The sequence below is a fragment of the Notechis scutatus genome, chromosome 2 (assembly GCF_049901735.1).
Source record: "Notechis scutatus isolate UNSWTSFEM ecotype Mainland chromosome 2, rNotScu1.2, whole genome shotgun sequence".
In the NCBI taxonomy this organism is placed as follows: Eukaryota; Metazoa; Chordata; class Lepidosauria; order Squamata; family Elapidae; genus Notechis; species Notechis scutatus.
Window position 1 is genome coordinate 169,103,221 of NC_142010.1, and position 16,523 is coordinate 169,119,743.

Below are 16,523 nucleotides of genomic sequence, written 5' to 3' on the forward strand. Positions count from 1 at the left end.
ATGGAACCACCCCTAGGCTACTTCTAGTTTCAGTTTCTAAACTATCCTCATTGGCTGATTTAGTTGCTATGCCTATTCATTGGCTGACCTTGTGACCAAGTTCTATTCCAGTTCATGAAAATACTGACAGGATTGAACAGCATTCCTCTACTCAATCTTGTCAATCCTTTTCTTCATCCCATCATTGACTTGTATCTGATGTCCAAAGGTTCTAGTAAAAACTAAATAACAGCTGCCAACCCTTGCACCTGCTCATTCATCACCTGTCCATCCCTCCCTTGATAGGACCCGATGGTAAAGACTGCAGCGACGACACCATTAAAGCCAACCTCTTTAACACATTCTTCGGCTCAGTGTTTGTAAACAGTAATGGATCATGCCCAATGTTTCCTAGCCGTACCACAGATAGCAACAATGATCTAATACATATCGATTTTACAGTAGACAACGTCGAAAAAGCACTACGCAACCTATAACCATCTCTATCTATTGGACCGGATGGAATATGTGCCTACTTCTTAAGAAAGCTATCCACTGCCATAGCCAAACCTCTAAGCATAATCTTTGAAAAATCTTTCAGAACCAGCTCCTTGCCTAACCTATGGTTACAAGCCACAGTCATCCCTATCTTCAAAAAGGGAGACCCAAGCCTAGTTGAAAATTACAGACCAATCTCCTTATGCTGCGTCACCTGTAAAGTCATGGAATCAATTATTAACCAATCCATCATCCTCCATTTAGAGACAAACAACCTACTCTCCAATAAACAATTTGGTTTCAGAAAAAAACTATCCTGTAATCTGCAACTCTTACACTGCAAAAACATATGGACTACACAACTCGACCAGGGCAAAGCAATAGACGCAATCTACATAGACTTCTGTAAAGCCTTTGATTCAGTGGTACACGACAAACTACTCCTAAAAATAAAATCTTATGGTATCTCTGGACAACTAAATAACTGGATAGAAGCATTCCTGTCAAACAGACAACAAATGGTCAAAATCGGGAACGCCCTATCAAATCCAGTACCTGTCAATAGTGGTGTTCCCCAAGGCAGTGTTCTAGGACCAACTCTCTTCATAATCTACATAAACGACCTTTGTGATCATATCAAGAGCAATTGCGTTCTCTTCGCTGATGATGTAAAGCTGTTCAATACCACAGACAATACTACTACCCTTCAAAAAGACCTAGACTATGTATCTGAATGGTCTAACATATGGCAACTTCAAATCTCAACAAATAAATGCTCTGTCTTACATATTGGTAAAAAAAATCAGAAAATAAAATACAAACTGAATAGTCAAGATCTTGTTGACGACCCAAGCTCTGTAAAGGACCTGGGAATACTCACCTCTAATGATCTAAGTGCTAGAGCCCACTGCAACTACATAGCCAAAAAGGCATTAAGAGTTGTTAACCTAATCCTACGTTGCTTTTTCTCTGGTAATATCTCACTACTAACCAGAGCATACAAAACATTTGCTAGACCAATACTCGAATACAGTTCATCAGTCTGGAATCCTTATTACATATGTGATATTAGCACAATTGAGAAAGTCCAGAAGTATTTCACAAGAAGAGTTCTCCACTCTTCTACTCGTTGTAGAATACCTTATGCCACCAGACTCGAAATTCTAAAACTAGAAAACCTTGAATTACGCCTGTCTTCGGTCCGACTTAAGCATGGTATATAAAATCATACATTGCAATGTCCTACCTGTCAATGAATACTTCAGCTTTAACCATAACAACACAAGAGCACACAACAGATACAAACTCAAAGTAAACCGCACCAAACTTGATTGCAGGAAATACGACTTCAGCAATAGAGTGGTCAATGTCTCTGGAATACTCTACCCGACTCTGTAGTCTCTTCCCCAAACCCCAAAAACTTTAACCTTAGACTGTCTACTATTGACCTCACCCCTTTCCTAAGAGGTCTGTAGGGGGCGTGCATAAGCGCACCATCGTGCCTACCGTCCCTGTCCTATTGTTTCTCTTATTCTTTTATTTTTCTTATATGTACCCATTTCATATATTAACAACTATGTATACACTTGTACTTATTATCTTGTAAACAATTGACAAATCAAAATAAATAAAAAAATAAATAAATAAAATAAAATGTGGCAATTCTCTCAGAAGTGGGCACTGTAGCATTTCAATGAAGCTGTAATCTGACTGCCTACCAGTAGATGGAGCTTATGAGTCACACTAAACTCCCTTTCTTTAGTATCTACATCAGATAGAACTTGTTCCAGCAATAAGCAAGTAGAGTTTCCAAAGAAAGCTGCAAAATTTCATTAAAAGGAATTCTAGCATAATATACTTATATTTCAAAGTAGGTCTGGACAGATGCTTCCCTTCATTGCTGATTGAGCTGGTGCTGTTTAATGGCGAGTGAGTCACAAGCGTAGCTTCTTCTGACTTCTGTAAAGAAATGTAGACCTCCAACTTAAGAAATAAAAGAACTTTAACCTTAGAAGGGCGTGACCTGAAGGTAGGGTGGCATGTCTTCATGCGGAACCCAGGAAACAAGGTTCATACTTATTTTCATAGACATGTAATTCGAGATTCATTAATGTGAATCTGGCGAGATATTAAGAATAAACAATATATAAACATTCCAGGACGGGTATCCATCATGGAGGCATTGATACACCACAATGCACCACATATTGGAAAAATGACTATTATGATGTTTTAGACCGCCGCCCCCCCCCCAAGGAATATTAAAAACAAATCAAGAACTCGGGTAGCAAGGGTTGAACATAGATTGGTGGCCATACCTCCAGCTCAAAACAAGATATAAAAAAGATGTGGAAGAATATGGAATAGAAGTAAAACCAAGCCAATTAGATAAACTTTTAGAAGGTACAGATGAAAAAGCAATTTCAAAAATGTATAATTATATATTAGAGTTTGAAATGGCAGAGGAATTAGTTAAGGGCCCAAGGATAGCATGGGCAAGAAATGTAGGGCATAATATTAATTTGGAAGACTGGGAAAGAATTTGGGGGGGAAATTGCAAAATAACAAAATTGACGGTATATAAAGAGAATCAATACAAAATGTGTGATTGGTGGTATCTGACCCCTTTGAGATTAACCAAATTTAAGCCCACTTTGCTGGAAATGCAAACAAACAAGGGGTACCTTCTTCCATGCTTGGTGGCTTTGCCCGAAGAGTAAGAAATATTGGACAAAAATACAAATATGGATAAGAGAAATTATGAACATTCAATTAGAACTTAAGGCAGAAATCTTTTTATTGGGAATAATAAAAGGTGAATATGCAAAAGAAATACAATATTTAATTTTACATATAATTACGTCAGCGAGGATAGCGATTGCACAGTGTTGGAAGGGTGATCGGATGCCAGTAGAAAACTTAATAATCCAAAAAGTTTACGATTGCGCCGAAATGGACAAACTTACCCTAAAATTAAAAGAAAAGGAAGACTCAAAATATTATACAGTCTGGGAAAACTGATATAATTGGATAAATAATAGAAACCAGCGAGTAAATAAATAAGGAAGGAAGAATATGAAGAGGTTATAGTAGCAGTAATAACCAGATATATGAAATAAGTATTAGAATATTGTTTGATAAGAAAGCACCATCTAACTAATTTGTATTCTTTGTTTTTGTTTCATTTTTAAATAAATGTTTTGTATTTTGTATTTATTTTTTTAATGTTTAATAAAGTTTTTCTAAAAGAAAAAAGAAAAATGTAGACCTCCCATAGATTCAGGCAAGATTCAGAAAGTAAACAGCTTCTGAAGGAGCAACCTGCTGCATTGCATCTGATTCATCTCTCTAATGCCGTCTGGGAAAGCTCAAGTATTGGAAGACATGTTTGGGCTTTTAGCAGCAGCAGACCGCCATCTTCTACGCCAAGGGTTGGAACAGCTTACCCTAAATAATTAAATCGTAGAACCCCCCAATGAAGTGGCAAAGTTCTAGTGATCAAAAATTGGCTGCATTCCAAAATCAATTCAAGTCTCTCACAGAACCCCAGCATATTCACGCAGAATCCAAGGGTTCTCAGGAAGTCAGTGTGAAAAATCCTACATCAATGTCTCTTCTGAGGAGTCTAACGGTGGAAACTCAGGAGAGCTTGTTTATATATGACCGAGCTGGATAGTGTAGTTTTTATTTGCTCAGGGGAGGTTTTGGAGGTTGGGTAAGCCTACCATTTCTTGTGGCTGTATATTTTTGTATTAAAAAAGCCCTCCGGGTTTACTGGGTGGGTTTGAACATAGGTGTTGTTCTTTCTTGCTACATATCCAGCAGAAAGACTTAATATTGGGTTTATACATATCCTGTTTGGTGATGGAGATAACTTGCTTTCAGGGTTAACATAGTACGTATACTAACCAAATGGGCTGGGTTCACACAACCCAGAGAACTACTCCAATAGTAACTAAGTTTAAAACAAACACATTTTAGCATGTTGTGTCAGTGCAGCTTCCCATGTTTGAACACGGTATATCTTGAATTGCTAAGTCTTGAACATGCCTCAGCATGTTGCGCAAAGTCAGCTTATATACAGTAGTCCTTGACTTGCGACTACAATTGAGCTCAACATTTCTGTTAAGTGAGACATTTGTTAAATGGGTTTTGTCCCATTTTATGAGCTTTCCTGCCACCGTTGTTAAATGGATCACTGCAGTTGATAAGTTAGTAACTTGGTTGTTAAGTGAACCTGGCTTCCCCATTGACTTTGTCAAAAGGTTGCAAAAGGTGATCACATGACCCTGGCACACCGCAACAGTCATAGGTATGAACCAGTTGCCAAGCATCTGAATTTTGATTACATCATGGAGATGCCTGCACTCTAGCTAGCTATCTTGCACACAAAGATGAGAGACATGTTTCCTTTGGATCAGCTTTGAGGTTCTTACATTGCAACCATATTGCTATTCCCTCAAATCTTGCAAGCAATTAGGCAGCCCAGCCCATTAAATAACTTTTCAATTTGCAAAACTAGCACATTAAAATCCAATATATTTAACCAATCCCACGTGCCTTGGAAATACATCCCTTCGCCTTCGACATGTAATATTTGCTAAATGGTACAGGATTCACCAAGACAAATGGCACAGTGTTCAACTGACTTGAATACACTTTATTAATACGTAGAGAATGTAGGTGTCATAAAGATACTTATTCAGTTTTCACTTTAGACAATATTCACATGGCTGGTCATAGTTGATATGTTTCTTTCATTCATGGAGCTTTTAGTACTCACAGCTTCTAATCATTAACTCAATCAAAAATATATGCCTAGTGTATCTAAGTGGCTCTCTTAAATAGAGGGATATATTCCCCATGGTAAAAATGTTCCCATTATATCTGTCAGTTTTCCTTGGCTTCTCTAGCCCCATCATTCTGGGTCCGCATTCTGTGTGGTTTGGATGACTATACTTCCCAGTAGCTCTAAAGCAGACCTATCAAATCTTGGCTGAAAGCATTTGGCTGATGATAGCTAAGGATTAGAGCTTGTTTTTCTTTTCTTATATATTTGTATTTGTTTATTGCCATCTAGTGCTGATCCAATTTTCTGTAGCCCATATCTGGCAGCCTTAATCTTGAAAGAACTGGGGAAAGTTCTTAAATTAAACATCTTGTTTACTTTTTGAAGGACTGTTAAAGACACAGAAGTTCTACCAAGGAGAAGGTGGAATCCTGAGTACGTTTTCCTGGGAGAAAGCCCAAATGAACTCTAAAAAGAGGTGGAAATAGATATGTATTTCTCCCCCCCACACACACACACAACATATATATGGAGAGAGAGAAATTAGTTGATGTTTATACCAAAGTGCCGTTGGTGTGATACACTTCCTAAAATGAATAAAATCTAAATACTTGCTATTTCCAAGTGGAATGCAGCTTTATTTCTCTCTAACAGTAACTTTTTGCATTTGTACAAAAATTGTTTCTGCTTGATTATGTCAAGCAGGGGAGGACAACATGAAATCTCCCAGAAGATGCTGAGAAATGTAATGTTAGCAAGAGCTTTCACCTGTAAAAGCTCTTTTATAGCTTTTTACCTGTAAAAGCTCTTTTAAAAGGAAAATCTCAAGTGGTAACTGGTGGTTGCTGATACTACTTGTGTTGCTGTAGACTAGATAAAGATACTTTGCAAAGCAGGAATTGTCAATATTGACATTTATGCTACTACCACAGTAAAATAACAAAACTGTTTTGGAAAGCAAACCCAGAAATGATTGGGCCAATGGGAATTCCAGCAGGCATCAGTATCAGATCACTCAAGGTACGACCTTCAGTGGTGACTATAGAGGAGACCTTCCTCCAAGCTAAACTTCTTGGTATCCTACAGAACTTGAAGCACTTATTTTATTTCAATCCCTAAACAAAATGCTGGAAGGGACTTTGCAGGCATGGATATTATAGGCCTATTCATTGATTGCTCTTTCTAGGTTTCCCTCCTGCTATGATTATAATCCTGCTGATCCCTAGTCTCTATCACTGAGCAGTTGTTATACACATTTCTATCAGGCCACGGTTATCACAGGGTTAAAAATTTCAGTACTTACCTATCCCATTTTGGGAGGAGTCAGCATACATGGAGACAAATTACTGAGGTTAAAAAAGAAGGCGGCAACAAGGGGGGAATATTGAAGTTTGCTTGAATGCAGTTGTGTTTTCTAGTTTGTTTTTTTCCTACACTAATCAAGTGGCGATTGGGTTTAAAGAAGGCTTTTTTGCTCTGAAGTGTTGTCTTCAATCTAAAATTGCAAAAAAAGTGAGTATGAGGATTTGGGGAGGATGCCATGCTATTGGGAAGGGATGGCTCTGTGGGGTAACAATCCCTTGTTGGTTGTGACCTTTCCAAATCAATTTGTAGCTTTTTAACAGCTGAGAAAATGATAATAATATGCTCAACTTTGGGTTGTATGGTGGTGGAGCTATCACTTGCCAAATGTTTGTGTTGTATTGAATTTCTTGACTCTTTAGCATTTGCAGAACTGATATACTTTGTAGGCCCAGCATAACCAAAGAGCAGATAAAATTTTCTTTCTTACAAGTAGAAATTCTGGGACTGTAATGGCTGCATGAGCAGCTGGAGGCAAGTTGGGAAACTGCTTTCTTATCAGAGTAACCCTAGAAAAACTTTGTTAAAAACACAGCACAGGCACCTCTTAACCCAAAATGATACCCCTTCATGGGAAAGAAATGTGTCATGCCCTTGGTACAGTCAGACTCTGAGGGAGAGGAGGATCAGCCGACAGGGAGTGGAAGTGTGGCTCCGGAGGTGGTGCAGGAGGGCAGAGGCCGGCTGGGCAGTCAGAGGAAGGACCAGGCCCATCCCCTCTTCATCCTAAGACATGCAGGGAGAAACAGAGAAGGAAACAACTTGGCTTACCAGAGAGGAAGCGGCCATGATATCCCTCATTAGTTGCAGCTGGGGAGAATAGTACTGTATAGAAGAGAGACGTTACAACACAGTGTTGCCAGAAGCAAAGTGTATTTTATTTTGGGCTGAAGTTATCTTGGTAGGCGTCCTTCCAACAGACTGTGCCTTGTTACCACCTTGAAGTTGGTGATTACTTATCCTGGTCCATTGTGGAATTTCCTTCATTGTAGTTTGTTTTGGGTTTTTTATTTCACCTCTATCTGCTCATTAAGTTTGGACTGTTTTGCTTTCTTTAAAAGACTATTTTTGAGTAAGTTTTATCTCCAACTGAGAATTTTTGAACAGCGGAGCCAGGTTGGAAGCATTAAAGGACATTTATTTATGTTTTGGATTTTGTTATGTTTTTGTTACATTCTGGGTCATCACAAAATGTTTGCTATAGAGACTTTTTGGTTCCATCTTGGATATACCCCATATAATGAGGCTTTTCCATGAGTGGAACTGCAATGATAAGAAAAAGAAGTCTTTGACTTTAAATTCTGTGTTAAAATGATATTAAATTCTCAAATTGCAGCAGCTAGAATGGTCACACCGATAAAGCAATCAGCTTGGACATGGCCGTATTGTTAGACAAAGTGTCAAAGGCTTGGTAATTTGGTATCAAGACCTCAGCAGCAGAAAATGAGTTCCAACAGAGGCTGTGTTTAATATGTGGTTTGCTATGTCTGTTACTTTTCAGAGTGGATCCATGGCAAATCAATCCAGGAGATCCACAAAGCTCCCTCAACGCCGTTCTTCCCTGACCTTGCAGGATGATGCCCATGCCTTGCTTTCCCACAGCTGCTCTTCAAAGGGCTCCCAGCTTCACAAGCAACTTTCTGCTTCCTCTCCCCGCCCTGAGAGACAAACACGTGCAACGCCATTGAATGTGTCCCGCTGCCGTCGCTCGGAATCCTTTGCTGCGCCAGATTCAATTGTGGTGACTCTGATCCAGGCCTTAGCCCAGACAGGGGTCCCCCTTTCGGAGGCAGAGTTCTTTGAGGCTCTTGTGCGGCAGGCAGGGGCTAGACGACCACTCCCTCCCTTGCACAGCTCTATCGTAGCTTCCTCCCTGCCCTGAGGACGACAGCATGAATCGGCTCTTTGCCACAGCCTTCGGCAGCGGGATGCCTTTGTCTTCCTTCATGAGGCTACCACAGACGATGGGCGGGCAGCCCTTGGCCTCTCCCTTCTGCCTCTTAACAGACTTGGGCAGGCTCCACTGCTTCTCGGGATTGAGGTCCTGGAACAGTTGAGCCATCCCTTAGTGGCCCGTGCTGTGGCCCGCATGCTGAGTGAAGGGCACGTTTTGTTCCACCGCGTACTGGCTGTGGTCACTTCAGGGGGTGCGCCTATGATCCAGGCCTTTGCTGCCAATGGGATTTTAGGTGTGGTGTTGCCAGCTGCCCTTCACGTTCCTTGCTTGTACCAGCAGTTGGAGTTGGTGATGGAGCTATGGCAAGATAAGTTAGAAAGGCTGGCTTCACTGCAGCATCTTCTGGAAGAGACATTTGGACGGCGCCCAGCTCTCCGTCACCGTTACGCCCTATTCCTGAAAGAGCATGAACTGAAGCTGTCCCTCCTGTGTGCAACAGGCAGGCTGGCCCTGAGGTTTGGTTGGAGAAAGCAACAGGCATTGCAGAACATCTCCCCCTTCTGAGGGAATTTGTAGCAACCGATGAAGGCAAGGGGCCCATTATGGTGAAATTGCAGAGTATCCTGGTGGAGAATGACAAGGAACTGGTGGCGGAAGCCACTTTTGTAGGCGAGCATGCCCAAGGTCTGTTGGCCGTGGCACGGTTTCTCCACCAGACAGGTGAGCCACTGGCCCACCGAATCTACGGGGAACTAGATTCCTTGCGAGTTTCTTTCTCCTATCACTTAGATGCAAGGCTGGGGCCCAACACAGAGCAGCATCTGGCTGTGTGCCCACCTCAGCTGGCAAAACAGTTTCATAGAATCTTAGCTCAGAGCCTGAGTCACCTGGAGCATTTGTTTGACTCTCACCCTGCGATGCCCACCTTGAAAGCAGTGCGGGCACTTGATCCCAAGCAACTGAGGGCTGTAGGATGGAGCCAGGTAGAGCCCGACCAGGGGGTCCCCGGCCTTTTGGAGGTGCCAGAAATGGAATGGTTTCGGTATCAACATTTAGCTGACGCAGCTCCTGCTGATGTCTCCCTGCCTCAGTGGTGGGAGGCACAAGCTGAGCAGCTTCCTGTGCTGACCCCTCTGGCCCGGCAATATCTCTGGCTGCCTGCCTGTTCTCCCAAGTCTCCCTTCCTCCCAGGAGGTTTCTTCAACCTACCAGAGGCTGAGGATGGCTTTACACGGGACGGTGCACGTCTCTTATGCATGCTTAGGTATAACCGCAGGCTCCTTTAATTCTTCTAGGTAATTTATCCAGGACTGAATGCTCACTTGGAATGGTGAAAAACCTCCAGTCTTTGCTTCGGTACCATGAGAATTTCAAATATTTGTCTTTGTTAACTAAATGGAAAGTCACAAAGTAGCTTGATTGTAAACTAATAAAAATTTCACCTGCATCAAATGTTTCTTGTCCCTTCCCTTTTCTGATGGTGAAGATAACTGGAGATCACAGTGCAACTTAAACAATGAGCATGAACACTACAGGGGGAATTGAAAATGATTATGCCTGAATATAAGAGGTGCCATTCAGTTGGGTTCTCTTTCGATGGTTTTATGGATATATTGAGAGTTTTGCAACGATAATTCAGCGTCAGAAAAGTAAAACACAGATGGCTGATGCTTCATTTAACATCTTTATAAACGTAAGTAGATTTTACAAACCAGTTGTAGATTTCTCCAACTTGGAGCAAACTCAAACAGAAACATGTTGCAAGTTCAGAGCAGAGCTCCTGTCTTCAGCAAGGAAGCAAGTTAGTTTCATCTTCAATAGATAAGCAGGCAAGCAAGAGAAGCAGTTTCATCTCAATAGACAGACTCAGAGCTCAACATAGCTGCTGAGTTGCAGAGCTTAACATATAGAACTATGCCTGGGCTACTTCTAGTTTCAGTTTCCAAACTATCCTCATTGGCTGATTTAGTTGCTATGCCTATTCATTGGCTGACCTTGTTACCAAGCTCTATTCCAGTTCATGAATATACTGACAGGGTTGAAGAGCATTCCTCTACTCAATCTTGTCAATCCTTTTCTTCATCCCATCACTGACTTGTATCTCATGTCCAAAGGTTCTAGTAAAAACTAAATAAAAGCTGCCAACCCTTGCACCTGCTCATTCACGTGGCAATTCTTTCAGAAGTGGGCCCTGTAGCATTTCAATGAAGCTGTAATCTGACTGCCTACCAGTAGATGGAGCTTATGAGTCACACTAAACTCCCTTTCTTTAGTATCTACATCAGATAGAACTTGTTCCAGCAATAAGCAAGTAGAGTTTCCAAAGAAAGCTGCAAAATTTCATTAAAAGGAATTCTAGCATAATATACTTACATTTCAAAGTAGGTCTGGACAGATGCTTCCCTTCATTGCTGATTGAGCTGGTGCTGTTTAATGGTGAGTGAGTCACAAGCGTAGCTTCTTCTGACTTCTGTAAAGAAATGTAGACCTCCAAATTAAGAAATAAAAGAACTTTAACCTTAGAAGGGCGTGACCTGAAGGTAGGGTGGCATGTCTTCATGCGGAACCCAGGAAACAAGGTTCATACTTATTTTCTTTTTTTTTTTTTTTAACAAGTTTTATTGATTTTCAAAACACACAAGTCATCATTATCCATTACATGTTTAAACCTTTTTCCATTATAAATTTAACAAGTCAGATAAACTATAATTCTGTTTTAAACCATTTCCATATAAACATACCAAAAACCTCTTATCCAATTTCCCTTTATTTCTCTTTACTCTTATTCAATTTTATTATTATTATTTCATCTACTTCTTTCTGACTTAGTTACCATTGTTCTCATTCTATATTTCTACAAGGTTTTATTAATTTTCCCCCCCAAAAAAAAACAACATAATCACACAACACACAAAACATAAAAAAATCTTTTTGGAAAGTAACTTGGACCCAGGTATCTCTCTTTTCATGGACTTCAATTATATTCAGCTCATCTTACATATCATTACTTATTTTATTTACCATTCTAAGTCTTCTATATTAACTTCTCCACATATTTCACTCTTCTTAATTCTATCTTAATTAATCATCTTAATTTGAGTCATTATATTTATATCTTTTGTCCATTCTCTATTATACCTTTGTCTCATTCCTTTTAAAAAGAAAGAAATTTCTCCTGAAATCACTAATCAGAGTATGATGCCTTTCTATCTCCCCACTAAATTAATCAAATTAATCTTTAAAATACCCAATCCGATTTTGCTTGGTACATTCTAACTGAATAATACATCTAAAACAATTAAATACATAGTTAAGCAATAGATTTAAATATTAAAAACAAAATACTATAATGAAAGTTTTATAATAACATCAATACCATAATCTTAATAAACTCTTTAATTAAAGTTTAATATTCTAAATCTCCCCTCATATTATATTTTCAAACCAATCATTATTAACATTCCAACATTTTAATCTTTTATCAACTCTCAAGCCATTTAAATTTTCTATTTCTGATACAATACTACAATATCATCTTATGTACCTTGCAAAATCTCTTTGAAGAAATTATACTTATCCTTTATCCCTAAAAAAAATTTCTTTTTTCTCATTTAATTTCAAAACTTTGTAGCTTTTCTCCACCTTTTCCCTTTCTTTCTTCCCCCAACAAACCTTTCTAGCCCCCCTTCTTCTAGCCTCTGCCTTACTGGCTTCCCTTCTCTGTCGCATTTCTCTTCCCTTTTGTTTACCATCCTTATATTGATTTTGCACATTGTTTTTCCCTTTCTTAAATGTTTTTTTAAATCTTAAGTCCTTTATTTCTCTTCTTTTTCCTCTTCCTTCCCTCTTGGTCGAGTTCTGAGATTTATTAAAGATGGCTTCCTCCCTTTGTTCTTCTTCTGCTGTCTTCTTCTGTTGCAATGTTTGTTGATAATTAATAAGCGCCATTTCTAAAAAAAGGAAGGCTTCTTTCACACCAGCTTTACCATTTTGTTTTGCTTGCTCATAATCTTTTCTCAGTTCCTCGATAGAAGAAGCCATTATTAATCTTTTCTTTTCTTTTCTCTTACAACAGCCAGAATATTCCAAAGGAAAAATAAGACAATCCCAAAGTTCTCAGTCAGTCCAAACCAAGACAGAGTTCCCACTCTCTCCTCCTGGGGTAGTATCAATTAGAGAAAAAGAAAGCCCAAATCTGTTTCTTAAAATCTTATTGCAATATATTTTAGTCTTTCAATCCTTAGGGCATCTCCTCCAACAAGGTCTTAGCATACAAATATTTTTTTTTAAGTCCTCTCTTTTCCCACTCACCGCTTAGAGCCAGTTTTCACCTAACAAAAATAAGTTTCTTAATGTTCACTTTTTATTCCGTGAAAAAAGAGGGTAAGCTATTCTTTCAGCACCATTAAACTGCCGCTTTTTTCCTCTTCTCGAAGGTATCATTCAGAAAGTCATACTTTTCAGGAATTTTGTTAAATATGTCTTAGAGTCCTAGGAACCAAGAAAAACTTTCTCCTCTCAAGCACTTACTCCACTTCCTCCTGCGCATTCTTACCCGGCTGCCAGCTTCTTTGTGGCGGCCATTACAGACTGCTGCTGCACCGTCCTGGGAAAAGGGGGTTCTGCCGGCCGGGAAGGGGGTCTGCAACACCCCCAAACCCTTCTCTGGATCCCCCCTACCTTCAACTGCCCCTGCAGGGCAGCCTAGCTCCGTACCCGTCTGGGTCGGAGCCCCAAAAACGGCTAGCGCGGCAGGGATCGCGCAGCTCCGCAAATCCCTGCCGCTCGCGAAGCCGACAAACCGGAAGGGCGTGACCTGAAGGTAGGGTGGCATGTCTTCATGCGGAACCCAGGAAACAAGGTTCATACTTATTTTCATAGACATGTAATTCGAGATTCATTAATGTGAATCTGGCGAGATATTAAGAATAAACAATATATAAACATTCCAGGACGGGTATCCATCATGGAGGCACTGATACACCACAATGCACCACATATTGGAAAAATGATTACTATGATGTTTTAGACACCCCCCCCCAAGGAATATTAAAAACAAATCAAGAACTCGGGTAGCAAGGGTTGAACATAGATTGGTGGCCATACCTCCAGCTCAAAACAAGATATAAAAAAGATGTGGAAGAATATGGAATAGAAGTAAAACCAAGCCAATTAGATAAACTTTTAGAAAGTACAGATGAAAAAGCAATTTCAAAAATGTATAATTATTTATTAGAGTTTGAAATGGCAGAGGAATTAGTTAAGGGCCCAAGGATAGCATGGGCAAGAAATGTAGGGCATAATATTAATTTGGAAGACTGGGAAAGAATTTGGGGGGGAAATTGCAAAATAACAAAATTGATGGTATATAAAGAGAATCAATACAAAATGTGTGATTGGTGGTATCTGACCCCTTTGAGATTAACCAAATTTAAGCCCACTTTGCTGGAAATGCAAACAAACAAGGGGTACCTTCTTCCATGCTTGGTGGCTTTGCCCGAAGAGTAAGAAATATTGGACAAAAATACAAATATGGATAAGAGAAATTATGAACATTCAATTAGAACTTAAGGCAGAAATCTTTTTATTGGGAATAATAAAAGGTGAATATGCAAAAGAAATACAATATTTAATTTTACATATAATTACTGCAGCGAGGATAGTGCTTGCACAGTGTTGGAAGGGTGATCGGATGCCAGTAGAAAACTTAATAATCCAAAAAGTTTACGATTGCGCTGAAATGGACAAACTTACCCTAAAATTAAAAGAAAAAGAAGACTCAAAATATTATACAGTCTGGGAAAACTGATATAATTGGATAAATAATAGAAACCAGCGAGTAAATAAATAAGGAAGGAAGAATATGAAGAGGTTATAGTAGCAGTAATAACCAGATATATGAAATAAGTATTAGAATATTGTTTGATAAGAAAGCACCATCTAACTAATTTGTATTCTTTGTTTTTGTTTCATTTTTAACTAAATGTTTTGTATTTTGTATTTATTTTTTTAATGTTTAATAAAGTTTTTCTAAAAGAAAAAAGAAAAATGTAGACCTCCCATAGATTCAGGCAAGATTCAGAAAGTAAACAGCTTCTGAAGGAGCAACCTGCTGCATTGCATCTGATTCATCTCTCTAACGCCGTCTGGGAAAGCTCAAGTATTGGAAGACATGTTTGGGCTTTTAGCAGCAGCAGACCGCATCTTCTACGCCAAGGGTTGGAACAGCTTACCCTAAATAATTAAATTGTAGAACCCCCCAATGAAGTGGCAAAGTTCTAGTGATCAAAAATTGGCTGCATTCCAAAATCAACTCAAGTCTCTCACAGAACCCCAGCATATTCACGCAGAATCCAAGGGTTCTCAGGAAGTCAGTGTGAAAAATCCTACATCAATGCCTCTTCTGAGGAGTCTAACGGTGGAAACTCAGGAGAGCTTGTTTATATATGTCAGAGCTGGATACTGTAGTTTTTATTTGCTCAGGGGAGGTTTTGGAGGTTGGGTAAGCCTACCATTTCTTGTGGCTGTATATTTTTGTATGAAAAAAGCCCTCCGGGTTTACTGGGTGGGTTTGAACATAGGTGTTGTTCTTTCTTGCTACATATCCAGCAGAAATACTTAATATTGGGTTTATACATATCCTGTTTGGTGATGGAGATAACTTGCTTCCAGGGTTAACCTAGTACGTATACTAACCAAATGGGCTGGGTTCACACAACCCAGAGAACTACTCCAATAGTAACTAAGTTTTAAACAAACACATTTTAGCATGTTGTGTCAGTATAGCTGCCCATGTTTGAACACGGTATATCTTGAATTGCTAAGTCTTGAACATGCCTCAGCATGTTGCGCAAAGTCAGCTTATATATAGTAGTCCTCGACTTGCGACTACAATTGAGCTCAACATTTCTGTTAAGTGAGACATTTGCTAAGTGGGTTTTGTCCCATTTTATGAGCTTTCCTGCCAGTTGTTAAATGGATCACTGCAGTTGATAACTTAGTAACCTGGTTGTTAAGTAAACCTGGCTTCCCCATTGACTTTGTCAAAAGGTTGCAAAAGGTGATCACATGACCCTGGCACACCGCAACGATCATAGGTATGAACCAGTTGCCAAGCATCTGAATTTTGATTACATCATGGAGATGCCTGCACTCTAGCTAGCTATCTTGCACACAAAGATGAGAGACATGTTTCCTTTGGATTAGCTTTGAGGTTCTTACATTGCAACCATATTGCTATTCCCTCAAATCTTGCAAGCAATTAGGCAGCCCAGCCCATTAAATAACTTTTCAATTTGCAAAACTAGCACATTAAAATCCAATATATTTAACCAATCCCACTTACCTTGGAAATACATCCCTTCGCCTTTGACATGTAATATTTGCTAAATGGTACAGGATTCACCAAGACAAATGGCACAGTGTTCAACTGACTTGAATACACTTTATTAATACGTAGAGAATGTAGGTGTCATAAAGATACTTATTCAGGTTTCACTTTAGACAATATTCACATGGCTGGTCATGGTTGATATGTTCCTTTCATTCATGGAGCTTTTAATACTCACAGCTTCTAATCATTAACTCAATCTAAAATATATGCCTAGTATATCTAAGTGGCTGTCTTAAATAGAGGGATATATTCCCCATGGTAAAAATGTTCCCATTATATCTGTCAGTTTTCCTTGACTTCTCTAGCCCCATCATTCTGGGTCAGCATTCTGTGTGATTTGGATGACTATACTTCCTAGTAGCTCTAAAGTAGACCTATCAAATCTTGGCTGGAAGCATTTGGCTGATGATAGCTAAGGATTAGAGCTTGTTTTTCTTTTCTTATATATTTGTATTTGTTTATTGCCATCTAGTGCTGATCCAATTTTCTGCAGCCCATATCTGGCAGCCTTAATCTTGAAAGCACTGGGGAAAGCTCTTAAATTAAACATCTTGTTTACTTTTCAAAGGACTGTTAAAGACACAGAAGTTCTACCAAGGAGAAGA

The 16,523-nt window shown here is 39.4% G+C and overlaps 1 protein-coding gene across 1 annotated transcript; it reads left to right on the forward strand.

Annotated features, from left to right (window-relative positions):
* The first annotated feature begins 8,138 nt into the window (after positions 1-8,138).
* Positions 8,139-9,811, forward strand: LOC148132404 (uncharacterized). The gene is given in 4 exon segments (XM_087954211.1): positions 8,139-8,463; positions 8,466-8,509; positions 8,511-9,009; positions 9,012-9,811. Coding segments are annotated over 4 exon segments (1,668 nt in total).
* The last annotated feature ends 6,712 nt before the right edge of the window (positions 9,812-16,523 follow it).